At 46.3% G+C, this 20,387-nt stretch overlaps 1 protein-coding gene across 1 annotated transcript; it reads right to left on the reverse strand.

Annotated features, from left to right (window-relative positions):
* Positions 1-947: 947 nt before the first annotated feature.
* OPALIN (oligodendrocytic myelin paranodal and inner loop protein) lies at positions 948-19,638 on the reverse strand. The gene is made up of 6 exons (XM_027113073.1): positions 19,525-19,638; positions 10,039-10,074; positions 5,614-5,649; positions 4,406-4,525; positions 2,485-2,541; positions 948-1,124 (listed from the first exon to the last, which is right to left on the reverse strand). Exons 1-6 carry the CDS (start codon positions 19,636-19,638, stop codon positions 948-950), a joined length of 540 nt encoding a protein of 179 aa, XP_026968874.1.
* Positions 19,639-20,387: the final 749 nt, after the last annotated feature.

Genomic DNA, 20,387 nt, shown 5'->3' on the forward strand with positions numbered 1-20,387 from the left:
ACCCAGGTTCTCCCACCAGGAGACCCGGCGTGCTCACAAGCCATGGACCTGCATAGGGGAACCAGGACTCCTGTAAGCCTCCTCACAGAAGCGATGGTGACACTGTCCATGGGCTCCCCTCAGCCGACAGTCACGTTGCTGCTTGGCCCATCCCTTTGGTCCTGTGTTCATCCACTCAGAGTCCTCTTGATCTTTCTTCCTGCTAATGAGTTTTTCCCCATGATGGTCCAACGACTTGGGCCTTTCTCTCCACTCCCACAAAATGGGTATAGCCCTCATCTCTAATAATCTTTTGAAACAACCCCTGCTTTCCCTTCTCCCTATTTACCCTCCGTGCGCACGCACCCACACACAGACACAGAGCCCATTACAGAACTGCCTTCCTTAGATACCCTCTGATCACAAGTGATGAATGATGCAGCAGTGGGCTGTCCCTGTGGTCAGGGAACATGTGGTTCCACATGGTTTCTACCCTGAGTTGTTCAGAAATAAGGAACTGCTTCTCTTCACACATCCCCTGTACGTTTCATTTATATCCCAACTTCCTCCATGCTAGCTTGGCCAACCTGCCCATGGAAGCCAGGTCTGACGGCTTTTTTGAGAAAATGGATATGAAAAAAGATGAGGGGGCAAGTCACCGAGAAATCAAACCCCCTTCCCCAAATCACAAAGAAAAGCAAATCCCCACTGGGGTCAAGAGCAGGACCCAAGGGCTCCTTTTGATGCACAATGACTTCACTGCTTATTAAACCACAAGGTCTGAGCGTTGGAAGGAACCTTACCAGATCTGTCCCTTAAAGAGTAAAGTCAACCCCAAAGTTTTCCGGATCTGCAAATGAAATTTGGATTGGTTAAGAAGCAGCGTGGCGTCTCTCCTCCCTCCGAGCACAAATCCCTGTGTGCTTAGCTCTGTTCCAGCTCCAGATCTGCTCCTTGGCTGTGCTGCATCACTCCATGCTCAGTCTGGGAATAAGCCACCACAACGCCCTCCTTCTCTGCACTTCAACAGCAGGACGGTAAGTGTCACGAATGGGCTCCTCACTTCCTGGAACAGTCTGCACGTATATGTGGGCTTCTTCTGCTCCCGTGATATTCTTCTCCTGTGTGGGTAACCTCCTAGGATTCTTGAGAAAACAAACAGGTTTAAAAAAAAATACATCAAAGACTTTTGCTTCTGGCCAAGTTGGAGTAACAGAAGCCAGATTTACCCTCCTACCTGAAACAACCAACCGTCAGACAAAATGTTTGGAACAGTTTTCAATACATTGGACACCATCAGTGTGATCATTGATATGGTTGGGTTTTAATCTACCATCTTCCTATTTGTTTTCTATTTGTTCTACCTGTCTGCTGGTACTTAACATTTTTTTCTGTCTTCTTCTGTATAGATTTTAGAAGCACCTTATTGAGTTCCATGAAAAATATTTGCTGAGGTTTATACTGGAATTACATTTATTATACAGATCACTTTGAAGTTGTTTGATATCTGTATACTATTGAGTCTTCTTATCCAGGAGCATTGAATACCAACTCCCATTATTTAGGTCTTACTTAATATCTTTTACTGAAGTTTTATTATTCTCCATAAAGGGATTACATGTTTTTGTTAGATTTATTCCTCATCATTCTGTGTGTTTTTATTACCACTACAAAATGGTATTTTTTAAAAATTACTTTTTCTAATTAATTGTTATTGAATTTTAGCAATGTGAATTACTTTTTAATAGTGATTTTATATCCAGTAAACTTGTTAAAATATCTTGCTAGTTCTATTAATTTAGCTGTAGATAATTTGGCTTTTCTACGTAGATAATCATATCATCTGTAAATAATGACATTTTTGTTTCTTCTTTTCCAGTCTTATGCTTTCTGCTTCTTTTTCTTTTTTTTAAATCTTTATTGAGGTATAATTGACAAATAAAATTGTAAGATATTCAAAGAGAACAGTGTGATTATTTGACATACATATACATTGTGAAAGGATTCTCCTGCACTGAGTTAATTTCTACTTCTTTTTCTCATCCTGCTGTGTTGACTAGGACCTAAAGTATAATATCAAATAGAACTGGCAACAACGAGCATCCTTGTTTTGTTTCTGATCTGAAAAAGAATCATTAACATTTTACCTTTAGGTATGATATTTGCTGTAATTTTTTTTTTTAAAGATGTCTTGTTTCAAGTTAAGGAAGTGCCTTTAAAATTTTTGGTTTGCTGGGAGTTCACATCACAAATGGCTGTATAATATTTTTGAATTCTCTTCCATGGAAATGGTCACATGATTTTTCTCTTTTACCAGTGAAATAAGTGATATTAAATTAATTTCCTAATATTAAATAAATCTTGAATTCCTGTCCAGCCAGTAAAAATATAATGAGAACCTCCTTTGTGCTTACCCTGCACTTCTCCTGTACACCAGAGGCTTTAAGACCCTTAGCTTGCTTGCCATGTGAATGATGTATGGTGATTATAACCAAGAGTTCTTACCTCAGCTATCCTGGGACTGTCATAGATTTCTGAAATTTCACAAGGCCTCTCACTTTCCTAAGTTGTTTTAAAAAATAAAACAAAATAGAGAAGAAGAAGAAATGAAAGGTTACAGCATTTGCCCATGACCATGATTAAAATCAGTGGTTCTTAAACCTGGCTGCACATTAGAATCACCAGAGAGCTTTAAAAATAAACAAACAGATAATAACTCCCCCCTCCCAGAAAAAACATAAACAAGAGATACCACTGTGAATTACTTCAAAAATAATCCAGGTTGACAGTGTGGAAAAGTGGGTGGAAGCGGAGAATAACTAGATTCATTATACTATTCTCTCTACTTTAGTATCTGCTTAACGTGATCCATCATAAAATGTTGAGATATTTTTGGTACCAATGCCACAGCTCTAACATTCAGAGATTCTGATTTAATTGGTTTTGGTGGTTGGTATTTTCATAGCCTCCAAGATGATTTTAAAGTGCCCTGAAAGACTGAGGAACCATTACTTAAATAATACCACCAACAACCACAATATTTCTTAATATATTTAAAGTTTACAGCTTGTCAACACATCTTTATACCCATGATCTCATTCCATCTTTACACCTCCGCTTACCTCTTAAAATAAGTTGGGTAGGGACCTCCCTGGTGGCGCAGTGGTTAAGAATCCGCCTGCCAATGCAGGGGACATGGGTTCGAGCCCTGGTCCAGGAAGATCCCACATGCCCGCGAAGCAACCAAGCCCGTGCACCAAAACTACTGAGCCTGTGCTCTAGAACCCGCGAGCCACAACTACTGAGCCTGCGAGCCACAACTACTGAAGCCTGCGTGCCTAGAGCCCGTGCTCCGCAACAAGAGAAGCCACCACAGTGAGAAGCCTGCGCACCACAGTGAAGAGTATCCCCTGCTCACCACAACTAGAGAAAGCCCGCGTGCCACAGTGAAGACCCAACGCAGCCAAAATTCAAAAAACATTTTTTTAATTAAATAAATAAGGTGGGTATATATATTTTTCTTTTTGGCCGCACTGCACAGCTTGTGGGATCTTAGTTCCCCACAAGGGCAAGGAGGGATTGAACCCTGGCCCTTGGCCGCTGAGACCACGGAGTCCTTACCACTGGACCGCCAGGGAATTCCTGAGGTGGGTAGTTTTTATGACTCTTATTTTGGAGTTGAACTAACCAAGAAACAGAAAATGTTAAGTCACTTGTCCAGGATCATATAAATTGTACAGTGGCAGAGCCAGGGTTAGAACCTATGTTTTTTACTCCCCGTTAACGCCTACCACTGTGAGAACGATCAGGAATGTTCATAAATAAGGATGGAATTAGAGCCCAGAGTCTACACAACACAGTTGCATCACAACCATGGACCCTGGCTGGATGTGGGTCAGGGTGGCCCTTGAATTCTGAGCCTGGTCTCCAGAGCAATCTGGTATTTGCATGGGGTGGGGTCGGGAGATCCCTTGTGACTGATGTGTGTTCAGAAGTGGGAAAAAGACAAAGATAAACAGAGTCACATACTCCTGGACGTATCCCTACGATAGACGCCTCAGGGTCTGTTTGTCTCCCATCCTTCCTAAGATCACCTCCATCCTCTTTGTGAAGCTTGTGGCCTTGTTTCTCAAGGTTAGAGAACACACCTACTGTACCGACGTGTTTGCCGTAGCAGCAAACGTCCCTCTCCGCTGCTACTTTTTGCCATCCCAGATACCGTCCTCAAGTGACACAAGGGTTGTGTGACAAATCAGCTCTGCCTGGAGGATAATGTCATGAGTCTGAGACAGAAATTGAGGCACAGAAACATCCACCACCTTGTCCTCAGAAAACAGACATGGGTCCTGACACCCTCAGCCCAAAGCCAGTTCATCAAATACCGATTCTTGCCAACACGGCCAGACCCAAAGAAGCTGCTAATCACCTCGGTGGGCTCACTGCTGCTTCTTCTTTGGTGAATCAGAGTAAATAGTAAGGCCACCAGCAGGGCCGTGGCCACCAGGGACGGGATGCCAGCTGCTAACCCAAGAGAAGGTCCACAGTCCTGCACAGAGAAAATAGTCAGGTTCTCCCGGAAAAAAAGGAAGAGTTTGATTGATTAAAAGTAAAACAAAACCCTACATGGACCCTAAGTATCGTACACAAAATCAAAAGGGTCATGAAATAACAGTGAAAAATTGTTTGCAACATACATGACAAACGGCTCATTTTCATAGGAGTTAATGTACATAGTTTAAATCAATTGGAAAAGCGTGATAATTCAGTAGAAAATTGGACAAATATATGAACAGGCCATTCCTAGGAACAGAAATACAAATGTTGCATCAACACAGGAAGAGCTGAAATACAGTTCAAAGCAACAATTAGATACCATTCTTATCTATTAGTCTGGCAAAAAGTAAAAGGTTTTAGTGTATCCCACAGCATTTTGATATGAATTTTTAAATTTATTTACATTAAATGCATGAGCCAATTGATTTTCAGACTCCCATTTTGCTTTGATCTGAGTGGAAATAGCCATGCTTGTAGCCCCATAGGTTTTCAGATTTGCAAATTATTTGAAAATACCAAAGATAGTGTTCAGAATCTCTACACACATGCAATGTCGTATAATACTGGATTCTTCTTCATTTTGGGGGGGATGATTTTATTAAAGAATGACATGATACGTAAAAGTATATACATTATAAATATACAGCTTGATGACTTTTCACGTGATGAGCCCACCCATGTAACCAGCACCCAGATGAAGAAACAGAACATTACCAGCCCCCCAGAAGCCCCTTGGGCTCCGTTCCAGTCACTGCATGTGTAACCTCTATCCTGAAATCCATCACCGTAGGTTAGTCTTGTCTGTTTTTCAACGTCATCTAGATGCACGTAGAAAGTATGTAGTCTCTTGTGTCTAGCTTCTTTTGTTCAACACTTTGGGAATCATCTGTGATTTTGCGTGTTCTCCTTCCCTTTTGAACTGAGTTGGTCATAAGAATAATAGTTGAGGAAGATTCTGTGCTTGGTGACAGTTCACATATCAAACTTTAATCCTCAAAACGAATGCATGAGATGGGTACAGCATTATCCCCATTTCTAAGTGACCAGACTAAGGCTCCATAATTTAAGTGATATACTTACTGCTCCTTTCCCACTGGTAACAGCTGGGGAGGAAGTCTGGGTGGAAAAAGAATATACGTCTTAAGAAAACAAAATCACACGTCACACGTCACACAACACAGTCTGTCCAAGGCTAAGCTGTAATGCCTGAAGTATATACCTTTGCTAAACTTTTTATTAAAAACAACTGCCGAACAGAACCCTCTTTGATTGCTTCTCAGATAAGAAGGAATAAAATTGGGTTACAAGGAGAGAGAAATCAGAAATTCAGGTGAGGTCTTCATTATTCACCCTGTGGATTTGCCATAACAGGTTTCAGAACTCAAAAAGTTTTTCACCTGTCCTAAGTCCCCACACCCTTCCCAGCACACTTTGGGCCTACTTGTCCCCGTTGCTAGAAGGGAAAAAAATTCAATACCAGTGGAAGCCAGGCTCTTTAAGGAGGCCTTACCTGTTTCCAAACTGCAATGAAACAAATGGCTTGGGCAGGTATCTGAAGTTGTGAATTATCCATGCTCCTGGGGTAATTCTACGCTGAATGAGTAAGTACATGTTCCCATTTCACATCTCCACTCAAGGAGGGGCACTGGATTTTACCCATTTATGAGATATATCAGATGAGAGTCTTATCTGGATCAATAAATCTCAGGGCACAGAGTTCCACATTAGCAACTGACCCATGTAAGCTACGCTAGGTGATGCCGTGTGGGGTTAAGAGCACGAGTCCTAGGCTCACACTAGCCGGAATGAAATGGCGATTTCTCCACTCACTAGCTAACGAGCCTCATTTCTTCATCTATACAATAGGGCTGTGAGTACCTACCTCTAGGATTGGTAAGAGGATCAAATGAGCGCCAGGAGTATAAGCTTTTGTCATTCCTTTAAACTTGGCAAAGCTCCGCTAGACCTGTTATATATTGAATATTCTCATCAACCTCAGTGAGTACACTGGAATCCCAGGGGCTTGGACTTTTGACAGTTATTGTCTCTATTTTACAAAAAAAAAAAAAAAAAGATCCAGATCTCAGAGAAGTTATAGGTCTTCTCCCAGGTTTCATAGATAACCATAAATCTACCCCGAATGTGGATGTTTGCGTTCCAAGCCTAAGCCCCTTTCCCAGAGAGCTCCCATCAAAGGAGAGATTTGTTAACCAGGTACTGACACTTGGTACTTAAATGGCTACAGTTTTTAAAAATAGAACTACCGGGGCTTCCCTGGTGGCACAGTGGTTGGGAGTCCGCCTGCTGATGCGGGGGACATGGGTTCGTGCCCCGGTGCGGGAAGATCCCAGATGCCGCGGAGCAGCTGGGCCCGTGAGCCGTGGCCGCTGGGCCTGCGCCTCCGGAGCCTGTGCTCTGTGACGGGGGAGGCCGCGGCAGTGAGAGGCCCGCATACCACAAAAAAAAAAAAAAAAAAAAAGAACTACCATATGACCCAGCAATCCCACTGCTGGGCATATACCCTGAGAAAACCATAATTCAAAAAGAGTCATGCGCCACAATGTTCATTGCAGCTCTATTTACAATAGCCAGGACATGGAACCAACCTAAGTGTCCATCGACAGATGAATGGATAAAGAAGATGTGGCACATATATACAATGGAATATTACTCAGCCATAAAAAGAAACAAAATTGAACTATTTGTAGTGAGGTGGATGATCCTAGAGTCTGTCATACAGAGTGAAATAAGTCAGAAAGAGAAAAACAAATATTGTACGCTAACGCATATATATAGAATCTAAAAAAAAAATGGTTCTGAAGAACCTAGGGGCGGGACAGGAATAAAGATGCAGACACAGAGAATGGACTTGAGGACACGGGGATGGGGAAGGGTAAGCTGGGACGAAGTGAGAGAGTGGCATGGGCTTATATACACTACCAAATGTAAAGAGATAGCTAGTGGGAAGCAGCCGCATAGCACAGGGAGATCAGCTCAGTGCTTTGTCACCACCTAGAGGGGTGGGATAGGGACGGTGGGAGGGAGGGAGACGCAACAGGGAGGAGATATGGGGATATATGTGTATGTATAACTGATTCACTTTGTGGTACAGCAGAAACTAACACACCATTGTAAAGGAATTATACTCCAATAAAGATGTTAAGAAATAAATAAATAGATAAATAAAATTAAAAAAAATAAATAGCTACAGTTTTACCGAAGCGCAATCTCACCCCACCCCCACCCTAAAGCTGCATTTACCTTAAGGGTTCTATTTCTCAGGGTGATGCCAAGAGTTGCATATCGTTTTGGGTAAGATGTTTTGTCTTCAGGTTACAGAAATTCACTTGGGCTGGCTTTGGCCCCCCAAAATGAGTTACCTCTAAGGATTCAGGGGTACCTCATGGAGCCCATGGGCAGTGGGAATCTGGCCTCTCTAGGGACTGAAGCTGGGGACCGGGAACTTGTCAGAACCAAAGCCATCCCTCCTGGGATCTCTCCATCACTCCTGGGTAGAATGGCCCTTCACCTGTACTTTTCTCTGCCTGTTTGCTTCCTTCTTTCTCTCTCCAGATGGATTTTTCTGCCCTCATGGACACCTGCTAATCGTACCAGCTAATGCTTATGGAGAACTTACTATGTGCCAGGCTGTTCAAGTACTTTTCCTGTATCAACTCATTTATTCTTCACCATAGCCAGTGAAGCAGGACTACAACGATCCCCATTTTACAGAAGAGAGGAGTGAGGCACAGAGAAGTCAAGTAACTTGTGCAAGGTCACACAGCCCTAAGTGGCAGATGCCGAGTGGTCTGGCTCCAGGGTCCAAGTTCTTAACTGTTGGACTACTCTGCCTTCCATGACCAAATGCAGCATCCCAACCCAGTTTTTATACTTGACAGTTCAGTATGGCCCAGTAGGGGCGGACTTGCATAGGTGGCCCTGTCCCCAGCTCCCTGCAGAGAAGCTCTCGTGGGCTGAGTATCCACCTTTCCCTACCTTCCAGGGCTCTGGTGTTCCCAGCTGCACCAAAACGGAAGGGTTCTGTGGTAGAAATATGACTGCCAGGTAGGGTGGCCAGCCGTCCTGGTTTTCCCCAGAAATTGCCTAGGTGGTAGCGCATTCAGAGCTAAAACCAGACAGTCCCAGGCAGGCTGGGGTGGCTGTTGTCCTACATAGGTTCAAAGGGAGGAGGGACAGTTCTCAGAGAGATGTGCTGTGAACCAAGGAGATGCTCCCAAAGTGATGACTAACAGTGTAAGGGCCTGCCTCTCAACCCATTCACCCTCACCGCCCCAAGCAACGGCTTCTTGCTTCTCTGAGTTACCTTCGTAGACTGGGCCAAGCGAGGATAAGACAGAACCCGGGGTCTCTATGGACCTGCTGCCTTCGAGCAGCCAGGGGGAAAGCGCCAGCAGTGGCCATATTAAAAGGTTTTGACAGGTAAGGAGAGGAATAGGGGAATTTGTCTGCAGTCAACAGGCAGAGGCAGAAGCAGGGAGCAGAGTAAGTCAGGGAGGGTCCAAAGGCAGGGCCGCCCCAGGAGGGTAGAGCAGGTGCCAGGGAGTCACGGACAGATGTCAGGGCCGCCAGTGGCAGCAGAAGGCCGGCAGTGAGTCTTGAGGTTCTACCTTTCTGCTGCTCTCCAGAATGACGCCCCCACGGTACAGTAAACACGAGCGCGGGCTTAAGCGTCCTCTTTCCTGATGATTCAGTTTATTCTCTTTGAATAACCATATGACTTTTCAGAAAACTTTGGCACAGCCAAAACCACTGAAAAACTGGGCCAGGAAAACACCTGGCTCCATCACAGCAGCACTTCCGCTCAGAAAACAGATAACCTGGCGTGTTATCTCTACACAGTACGAGAACAGAAGATGGAGGACCAATCCTGGATTGAAACGGTCCACCATCATCAACTGCAAATCTCCATGTGGACTTGCAACTAAATGTCACAGAGCCATAAAACATTCATCCTTCTTGACCCAATAATTCCCCTTCTAGGCTACATTCTAAGGGAATCAGCTTACGTGCTGACAAGGATTTATCTATACCTACGTTTATCACAAAATCATTCCTAAGAGCGATTAATCACTTAAAGAAAGAATTCACTTGAAGAAATATCATGTGACCACCCTCAGTACGGTTAAAAAGGTGGACGGAAGACATTTATCATATAAAATTATGGGTAGAATAAGAAGCCCATGGTACAAATGCAACAAAAGTCAAAATTTATGTCGAGTCGGACAGGACTGGAATTAGTGTCCCCAGTGTTTTCTGCTGATGGCAAGTTAGCTGTTTTGGTTTTTTGCTATTTTCCTTTTCAAAATGTGTATTTATAATTTTTATAATCGAAAACATTTCTCTCAGCACCCCCAGCTCTTCGTAATGCCTTTGGAACCCGTGTAACTTGTTGCTGCACGTGAGCTTTGGCATCCTGGAGGCCCAGTGTCAACTCTGCATTGATCTCTGCTGACCTGCCTGGTGAACGGGGACCGCTGTACTCACTGTGTTGGCCGGCAGTGTGAAGTTCAGTGAAAAACTCTGGAAGAGAGAAGGAAACATTAAAGCTCCCAGGAATGGTCAGCCAGGCTCCTCACCCCTCCACCAAATGTCACTGGCCCTGGCGGATTCCGACCACGGGCTCAGTCAGTCCCAGCCTCCCCTCCCAGTCTTGGCCCCAAAAGACGGCAGGGGAGCAGCGGAGCCTGAGGTCGTGAGTTCCTCCCTCAGCATCAAGGCAGTCTTGGCCTCTCTCCTTTTCCAGGTCCTCAACCAGGGCCAGATTAAGGGACCAGCCAGTGAAGCTATTGCCTGAGCAGTCCTGACCCAAAAGGGCAGCAGAAACATCACTAGAAATTCAGCAGAGTGCTAAAAATTGCTTTCCCCCGGAACTCCCTTCAGGGAGGAAACTGTAAAGTGATGGCGCTTTCTTCTTGGGGTGGGAAGTAAGACCCCCCAGGGGCTCCAACAAGAACACCTGCTCCGGGCTTCCCTGGTGGCGCAGTGGCTGAGAGTCCGCCTGCCGATGCAGGGGACGCGGGTTCGTGCCCCGGTCCGGGAGGATCCCACATGCCGCGGAGCGGCTGGGCCCGTGAGCCATGGCCGCTGAGCCTGCGCGTCCAGAGCCTGTGCTCCGCAACGGAAGAGGCCACAACAGTGAGAGGCCCGTGTACCGCAAAAAAAAAAAAACAAAAAAAACCTGCTCCTTCAACCCCCTCCCAGGAGGAGAAGCTGAGGAAGACAAGCTTCTGTTTTTGCAGAGTCTGAGGCAGGGGTTCCAGGCTGGAGCTGAGCTGGTCAGAACGACAGAGGAGATGCTAACCCTCTGTGCCATCCCCTCACTCAGCAACCAGCCTTACCTCTCCCCCCAAATATGGCATCAGTATTTAAAGACTGTCGGCTCAATGGGGCACCAACATGTTAGCCTGCCCACGTGCCCACCTACCCGGGTCAGACCCTGCCCAGGGCCTCCAGTGGCTCCTTCCTCTTCCCTGTCCCCATGTCCTGTCACTCCAGTTTGGGCTCTTTGATGCCAGTTTTTCCAGGCTGCTCTTTACCCAGTCCCTTCTCTGCCTGGATGTGAAAAATGGGTGGATTTTGCTCCAACTCAGCTGGCGACGCTCTCTGCCCCTTGTTCAGGGAGCTGAAGTCATGTGTCTACTTTCCGGACCCCTGCCACGCCCCCCGCTCGTGTCCACCAGCCTGATTCCTGCCTCCTGGCTGGGCTCTCATTCAGCCCCAGCCTCCCTGGTTCCCCACAGCTTGGCTTAAACTCCAGCTCCTGATCTTCCTGAAGCCTCCCAAAACCTGGTTCTGTCGTTCTAGAAGCAACGTGTTTGCTAAGTTTTAAAATTAAATGGTAGCCAACAATGGGAAGATTGGGAAGGATTAGAGAATCCAAGAGAATCCTAACATTTCAGACCTGAGGTGCCTTCAGGATCATCTACCTCAGAACTCTCATTTTTTTTAATACATCTTTATCAGAGTATAACTGCTTTACAACGTTGTGTTAGTTGCTGCTGTACAACAAAGTGAATCAGCTATACGTATCCATATATCCCCATATCCCCTGCCTCTTGCGTCTCCCTCCCACCTTCCCTATCCCATCCCTCTAGGTGGTCACAAAGCACAGAGTTGATCTCCATGGGCTATGCAGCAGCTTCCCACTAGCTATCTATTTTACATTTGGTAGTGTAATATGTCAATGCTACTCACTCACTACATCCCAGCCTCCCCTCCCCCCTCGTGTCCTCAAGTCCGTTCTCTACATCTGCATCTTTATTCCTGCCCTGCCACTAGGTTCATCAGTACCATTTTTCTAGATTCCACATATATGCGTTAGCGTACGGTATTTTTCTCTTTTTGACTTACTTCACTCTGTATGACAGTCTCTACGTCCATCCACCTCACTACAAATAATTCAATTTCATTCCTTTTTATGGCTGAGTAATATTCCATTGTATATATGTGTCACAACTTCTTTATCCATTCATCTGTCGGTGGACATTTAGGTTGGTTCCATGTCCTGGCTATTGTAAATAGAGCTGCAGTGAACATTGTGGTACATGTCTCTTTTGGAATTATGGTCTTCTCAGGGTATATGCCCAGTAGTGGGATTGGTGGGTCATATGGCAGTTCTATTTTTAGTTTTTTAAGGAATCTCCATACTGCTTTCCATAGTGGTTGTATCAATTTACATTCCCACCAACAGTGCAAGAGGGCAGAACTCCTACTTTACAGAAGAGGAAGCTGAGGCCCAGGGACTCCTCAGAAATTACCTCACGGATAAGTGAGAACAGGTGGAGCTTATCTCTTAAAACAGGCCAAGTGGGATTGGTCCATGTGACTCAAATCCAACCTGGAAGATGGTTCTAGAGGCAATAGAGGCAATAGTCCCAATATATGCAAAATTGATGAGACACCTGTTTTAGCCAGCTTTCTGGAAGGTTGGAATTCAGAGAGGTTAATGAATGAGAAATTCCTTTGCGAACTAAAAATGTTCCAAGCACCTACAAAGTATAGTTCCCCCTACCCCCTGCTTCAGAGATTATGTCTTTCAATTAGGATGTCCCTAGCCAGCCGGCACGCTTCAGTGGCGACTCTTCACTTCTCTGTCTCTTAGCAACAGGGGGCCCTCACTTTATAGAGAAGAAAATCGGTGAAGAATTTGAACAAGTTGCCCAAATTCACACGACTGGGTCTTTTGGTGACAGCCTCTTTCTGCTACATTACAGGCTTCCTCAGGACTTCTAGAGTTTCTGCAGAATAATTGGAGCCCCCAATTATTCTGCACCTCCTCTTCCAGGACAGTATTAGGACAAGAGGGACATCTGGGCCACCTCAGGTCAGGGTCTTCCTGCTCAAGGGACCTAACCACTACCTTTCATGGTAATGCCAACTGAGCCTGCAGAGGACACTGGATGTCTCTGCCTCAAACGCAGCTGCCCAGAGCCTTATCTCATCAGTGAGCACCGGGTACTGATGTCAGCAGGCCCAGGACAAAGCTTCCTTTGGGGGGACAGCAGAAGGGAGGAGCAGCAACAAGTGGGCCATTGCACGTGCTTTTTATCAACATTTGGATGAAGAAGGTTTTGGCTAATTTCAGAAAGACATTTATATTTTGTAGAAGCACACTACAGCGCTCTCATGGAAAGAAAAACATCACGTAAATGTGGGTGGAGAAGAATCTCACGCAGTGTCCTTTAGAGAGGCAGCTGGGTGGGGCAAGGCAACCCTGGGCTTGGAGCCCCCTGATCTAGATTTGAGTCCAGACTCAGCCACTTAGTAGCTGTGTGGCCTGGGGAAAGTGAATCAAACTCTCTGGTCTCCATTTCCTCACAACAAATCTATTCTACCAGGCACTGTTTTTCCATCCTCAAAACAGGGATCTATTAACTAAGCCCAAAGGAAATAATGTCTGTGGCAGCTCTTCTGAAACTGTAAAATACTCCAGGTGGAAGATCACATGGTGTCATATTCTTCATGGCCTAGTCAGCACAGAGCGAGGCACAGAGAAGCCCCTGGGAAGATCTTGCTGGATGGAATTGTCTACATGGATTAGCAATATTCAAAGTACTGGGATTTGGTACAAGGCACTCATTGCTAGTCTAAGCACTAGGTGGTATCTACACAATGGTTCTGAAGGTACATCAGGATCTCAGTGGCTGAGTGTCACTCATTATGAGTCTGCTGTTTGTGATGGGAAGGAGGGGGGATGGGATAACCACCACTCACTGTTATGAGTGAGTTGTCACACGCTGCACTCATAACCTCCCCACAAGGGGGGCACTCTCATCTCTACATCATGGGTGAGGTGACCGAGGTCCCCAACTGGTAAGTGGGAGAGACTAGACCACAGATCTTCCCAACTCCAAAGCCTGAATTCAACTCCTTTTTGTTCTTTTTTAAAGTTTTAACTTCTTGTTAAAAGACTTTCAAGAGGGCTTCCCTGGTGGTGCAGTGATTAAGAATCTGCCTGCCAATGCAGGGGACACGGGTTCGAGCCCTGGTCCGGGAAGAGCCCACATGCCGCGGAGCAACAAAGCCTGTGCGCCACAACTACTGAGCCCGCGCCCTAGAGCCCGCGAGCCACAACTACTGAGCTGGTGTACCTAGAGCCCATGCTCTGCAACAAGAGAAGCCACCACAATGAGAAGCCCATGCACCGCAAGGAAGAGTAGTCCCCACTCACCACAACTAGAGAAAGCCTGCGTGCAACAACGAAGACCCAGTGCAACCAAAAATAAATAAATAAAATAAAATAAATTTATTGGGAAAAAAAAAAAAGATTTTCAAGAAACAAGAATGCAGAGGGCGTCTTCTTTAGAGGACAGCCTTCTTCCTAACCTTCTGAACCCTCCCTGAACCGCCCTTTCCCCAGGAACTGGGTCCTGACTGTTGAATTCCGACCCCTAAGTCTCTAGTCTGGCTACTCCCCCAGCCCCTAGTAGATAGAAATGCGGGTTCTGGATCAGGAGAGCTCTTCCAATATGGTGCCAGCAGGCAGGGCCCCTCGCCAGCCCCTGAGGCCCAGAGGTGGGAGAGGTCAGCCCTCTAACCTGGGCCTGCAGCCCTTCAGTCCTCCTGTCACTCACCCCTCCCATCCTACATCTGTTCACGTGTGCATGCTTCTAACAGACTTTACTCCTAGATGTCAACTCCTCTTAATAGTCTCTTTAAAAAGGAATCACAGAAGCCTCTTCTAACTTACCAAGCTTCATTCGACTGAGTCATAAGCAAACGTGTATCAAGTCAATAAGGAAGGTGGAAGGTTTCCGATGCAACTTACGACTCTCCCTGTTGCTGATCACGCAGCAGAAGGCAGACCGAACAAATAAGGATAAAGGCATGGGTCGGACCCATTGCTTCAACTGGGAACTGAAATTAGCCGAAACATTTACTTTGCACCCTTGTATGTGGGGTTTTAAAAACAAAACCTTAATATTAAAATATAAGATGGAATCATCAAATACTAGATAGAATGTTTTTAAATGATTGTACATTGGAAAAGAATTAAAAGCCAAGCTCCTTAACTTCTTGCCCCAAGGGTACATTTATATTTGAATTAGGAGATGTGAAATCTAAAGGTCTGGGCATTGTTTTCTATAGAGAGAAATGAAGGTTAGGCAGAGGAAAGACGCTAACTAGCACTCACCATTTCCGACAGCCTCCCGAGAGCTTTCTCCAAACACTGCCCTCAGCAAACTCCTTTCTTGCTGGTGTTATTGGCTTGTGTCTTGCATTTGTAGGAACATCCAGCTGGGAGAGCAAGGGTGACAGGAGAAGAGGCGGCTCCCACAGAGCTCTGGCCAAGCCGTTTATGGTCAGGGGAGGAGCCCAGTCCTTGGCCCGCCCCTTGGGGAAGCTGGTCTTCTGCTTCAGGGCCACTGTGTAAGGGCCAGGTCATCTACCTTCGTCGTCTTCATTTTCTGTCCTTTTTACTTTTCAAGCCCCTTCCTTGGTTACACCTCCATCTCAGCAAAGAGCCCAGAGCTGGCCTGAGAGCCTGGCGACTCCTGCACCAACATCTCTTTAGAAACAATGGGTTACACAGGCTGAGGGAGGCGGGCCACTCCACCTCCAGCTGCCAGGCCGTGGCGTGATCCCCGTCCCAGCAATGATGGAGTCAACACATCACCAGCATCGATGTAGGGGCCTGGGAGATGGGGGCTGCAGCCCGCTCTGTGTCGGAGGCTGTAGCTGCCTCAGTGAGCACACGCCTCAGGCAATGAGATGCGTGGCGGTGAGTTAGCTTCACCCCCTTTCTGTTCTCACATTTTGATGGGGAGCCTCACAGAGCTGGAGGAAGCCATGAATGTGGGCTGCCTTATAATTCTTATGAGTTCTTTGTTAGGAGTTTGCTTCTTTAAAACAATGAAGGAGTTGGAGTCTCATGTCCACAAAACAATTAAAACCAATCATTTGGTCATTTCAATGAGTGCATTCATTCATTTACTAAACAAATCTTTTTGACAACTTCTTTATGTCATGTATTATTCTGAGCACTGTCCTGGGCTTGGTGATAAAGACAAATGAGGCCCGAACTCTTAGGGAATGTATGTTCCAGCGAGGCAGACGGACAACAATCTGAACTAAACAGCAAAAACCACTGTGGAGGAGCAAGCGGGGTGTCAGGGAAGAGTGACTGGGGTGACCAGGAGGCAGTTGCTTTAGACGTCTCTGAGAGCTGACTTTTAAGATGCACGTGAAAGATGAGAAGAGGGTCCCAGGCGGAGGGAACAGGAAATGCAAAGTCCCGGGGAAGAAGCAGGCTTCGTGCGCTGGGACCAGAGGGAGGCCAGTGTACCTGCAGGGAGGGACCTGGAAGAGGTTAAAGACAGAGTGAGCTAAGGGCCCGTGATGTGAGCAGGCAGGGCACGGTAAGATTTCCACCGTAGAGCAATGGGAACACTTTCAGGGCTTTTGAGAGGGAGAGGGGATGATCTAACTGATGTTGACAATATTACCTGGCTCCTCTGTGGAGCCTGGTTTATAGGGGACACAAGTGTTAACCTGGAGACTGGTTAGCAGAGCCCAAGTGAGTGGTGAGGCTGGCTGCCCTGGGATGAGGACAGAGGAGATGGAGAGGAGTCAATGGGTTTGTGGCTTATTGTGGGGATAAAGGCAGTGAGGCTTGACGATGGAAGAAATGTGGGGCAGGGGAGGGGAGAGAAGGGGAGGGGAGATGAGGGGAGGGGAAGATCGGAATGAAGCCGACTCCTGGGTTTGGGGCTTGACTAACAGGTGTGGAGGCACCATCTGCTTAGGCAGGTGATACTGGAAAACGGGGTGTGGGGATCCAGGCACTGGGATGCTGTGCTGAATAAGACCTACGTGGCCTCTGCCTCATGGGGCTTCCAGTCCCCAAGACGCCACAGTGACGGCTAAACTGAATCCACAGGTGCCTGGACGTTGGGGAGACAGCACAGTTCAGAGAGACCTGTGTGGAAAGCCTTGGCCGCCCTTCTGGACCGTGTGAGGTCTTAGGCAAGCGAAGTAACTTCTTCCAACCTCCGCCTGAATCTATCAAGTGGAGAAAATACAGTTTACAATGACTGGACTATTTAAATCAGCACAACTGGTACAAATTATGCTTCTAACTTTGCTTGGTGGGCATAGACTCACACCTGGACCAGAGAACTGGACCAAGGAACTTGAGTTGGTGGCCCCTGTTCCCTCTGACTAGGCTGTCTGTGGACGGGCAAGGCCAGCAAGGTCCTTTTGGACTCTTTTTGTTTGCTATGCATCCACTGATCACCAACTCTCCCTCTGACGGACACGTTACTTCTTTAGAAGAATTGCCAAGACCTCCATCAGAGGGTGCTCTGGCCTAAGAGTCTGGGTCAGTCATGGTTCTCTGGTCATAAGCTTCAAAACAGACTCTTTTTAATTTAAGAAGAAGGGGAATTGGTTGGTTGCGTGTAGGGGAGCTCACAGGAAGAAGAGAGGGCAGGGACCCCAGCTCTGGGTTGTTCCTGAGGCTTCAGCAGCAAGGACTCCTAGATAGTCCTGTCAGGATATCCTCCCAGGGAAAACCAGCTCCGAAGTAGCTTGGCCCTTTTGCTCCTTGACCAGGACTCCAGTTCCAGGAAGATGATCTGATTGGTCTTGAGACAGACTGGGATCTGGGACCTGGGGCCCTTTGCTGCAGGGCTTGCACCTGGACAAAACCCTCCTCAAGCAACAAAATACAAAGAAACTATAAGGGGCTAAAAATAACTGTGTACATGTGCAGTTGGGGCAAATCATGAACAACAAGATACAAAAAGACCAAAAAACCCAGCTGCCACTTCTGAGATGTCCGAGCAGAAGCAGGGTACTGTGCATACACCCTGCACGTGGTACCACCAGCGGGGTGGGCAGACCACCTAAGTCACCCTTCTGGCCTGACCCTCACCTCCTATAAGGGACGAGCTCGCCCCCTCAGAGAGTGAGCAAGAGAACCTGTTCCGTGTTTTCGCTCCCTGGCGCTGCAGCAGGAGTCCCAGTAAGGCCTTGCCTGGATTTCTCATCTGGCCTCCTATCAATTTCTATTGATCAAAGAGTCCAGGGACCCTGGTTGGTAACAGTCTGGTTTGGGTCATGTGCCCAAGCAGGACCTAGGCCTGGCTGACAGTCTGCCCAACGTGGGTCCCTCCAATGTGAGACGAGATGGTTCTGCAAAGGGAACTCGACATCATCACGCAAAGAAGAGGTTATGGGCGAAGTGAGGTTATCGGCTCACTTCCTCTGGAAGGTATCGGATCTGAGAATTATCACCTTAGAAACTGTAGAAGAGATGCCCTTAGCGGGTGAGAGGTTAGAGCTGCCAACCCTGCGATTCTCTAATCATTTGTATTTAAACCTGTACAAGCCCGATCACACGGATAGTTTGCCAGGCGACAACTGGTCAGTTTAAAAAGCTGGTCCATTCCAAATAGTAGGTGGTCTTATTCTGGTTTTAAAATATCTTTATCTGAAATATCAGTAGGGAAGTAGTGATGAGGTAAGCTGTGAAAACACACAGAAGGATTCTGGTCGTTTCCTGACCTATGAATGTCACACGTGAGAATCATTGGTGGGATCCACCAGGCAGTTCTAGTTCATTTGATTCTTAACGGGAGTTACAAGTTGTTTTGGCCAATGCCATGTGAGTAGAAGTGATGTGTCACGCCCAGGCAGCCATGAGAGGCAGTGTGTGATTTGTCACGCTCTCTTTCCCTCTGCCACAGAAATCAGCAAGCCTCCAGGTAGCAGCTGCTCCGTCAGCCTAGTCCTGACTGAGGACGGTGTGGAAGGGCTTCCAGACACCAGAGACGAACACGTAGTATGAACAAGAGATAAGTCTTTCTTCTGTAAAGACCCTGACAGGTGAGGGTTTTTTGTTGTTGTTGTGGCATAAGCTACCTTATCCTGACAGATACATAGAGCACTCACACCCCTGCACCACGGGGGCTCATCCTTTAGGTACTGGTGACTGCAAAAGGGCAGAGAAGTCATAAAACCTTGACACTATACCTATAGCACAAAACAGTTGCGTGTGTTAGTTTTGCATTAAGACTGAGTGTTTCTAAAAACATGGCGCCATATTACCCTTCCCTGATTTGATCCACAAAACTCCAAACACACCCTAAAGTCTCTTCATCTGGTCAACCCCAAAAGACCGTCCTTGATCAGACGGCGTCTCTGTCCTTGTGTTAGAAATGGACCCTGTATCAGCCAGGGCCCCCACAGGAAATGAGTGATATACTCAACTAGCTATATTTAAGGGGGCTTATTAAAAGGACTATTTATAAAGGTTCCCCTTGGGGAATAATGCAGCACGAGGGTTAGACGGGCAGAGTGTCATTTCCCCCCCAGGTCTGAAGGGACAAGTGAAAGGAGTGGCTGCCCAAGTCCAGAGAGAAAGCCCCCTTATGGGAGCCGTGACCTTCAGTTTTAGACATCACATGTGGTCCTCAGGCTCAAAACCAGGTGGAGAGAATTGCTGAGGGACAAACGGAAGATGTCTACCACATCTACCACTGTTACAGCTGCAACCAGCGCCACGACGTCAGTGTTGTCAATTTCCAGACTGTTTGGGTCCAAGAAAGGGGCAACTTTGAAGCCCTCTTTAGCTTTGCTCATGACTTTCTGGGTCCAACAAGGAGCTCTGTTCTGGAGCCAGGCACTGGGTACTCACCAGAGAGTAGAAAGCCAGAGAAGGGGTCCCCTTTTTTTTATCTCCTCCCCAAGTTCTCGTGGTATTGGAGAAAATGATCACAAAGATCTTGTCTGAACTTATGATACAAACCCAGGACACATCAATAAATCCTCATTCTTAATGAAACACTTCTTTCTAGACATATGTTAGCTCCTCTCCCCTTTCCCTTTGAAACTGACAACATTTCATGAAATGTACAATTACACAAAATAAAAAATACAATATATTTATAGATAATGCTCTAAATGGTTTTTCTTTTTTCTTTATAAAGAATCCTTCTAGGCATTTGGGATTATTTTTCAGAAGTTCAGTCTACAAAGGAAACTTGAAAAACATATGCTGAAGCCAAAGGAACACTTGTTGACACACTGGACAATAACAACACCATGAATTATCTGAGATTTATCAAATAGACCAGATCAATGCAAACCTCAGTGTGATTTGCTAGTTAACAAGATTTTACAAATGATTTAACCAGGCTGAGCATTTCATGAGTAATAGGAAACTTAACTTTAGAGGAAAATAGTCTTACAGTGAATCGATGCACAGCCTCATTTACTGTTTGGAGAAATTCCACAAGCTGAAGTTAATTCCAGATCCTTACCCTGCCCTGGGATCCAGGTTCTAGCATCTACTAGACCAGATTACACTAGAATTGGACCAGGCTGAAGAC

The sequence above is a fragment of the Aethalodelphis obliquidens genome, unplaced genomic scaffold, assembly GCF_003676395.1.
Source record: "Aethalodelphis obliquidens isolate GAN/ISIS:26980383/991018 unplaced genomic scaffold, ASM367639v1 scaffold11, whole genome shotgun sequence".
Classification (NCBI taxonomy): Eukaryota; Metazoa; Chordata; class Mammalia; order Artiodactyla; family Delphinidae; genus Aethalodelphis; species Aethalodelphis obliquidens.

Coding starts and splice junctions, on each gene's coding strand:
- OPALIN (XM_027113073.1), bottom strand. CDS start 19,638: ATGAGCAAAGCTAAAGAGGGCTTCAAAGTTGCCCCTTTCTTGGACCCA. Junction 10,075..19,524: donor CTGTAACAGTGGTAGATGTG/GTAGACATCTTC, acceptor TCTCTCTTCCAG/AGTTTTTCACTGAACTTCAC. Junction 2,542..4,405: donor GCAGCAGTGAGCCCACCGAG/GTGATTAGCAGC, acceptor AAAACAACTTAG/GAAAGTGAGAGGCCTTGTGA.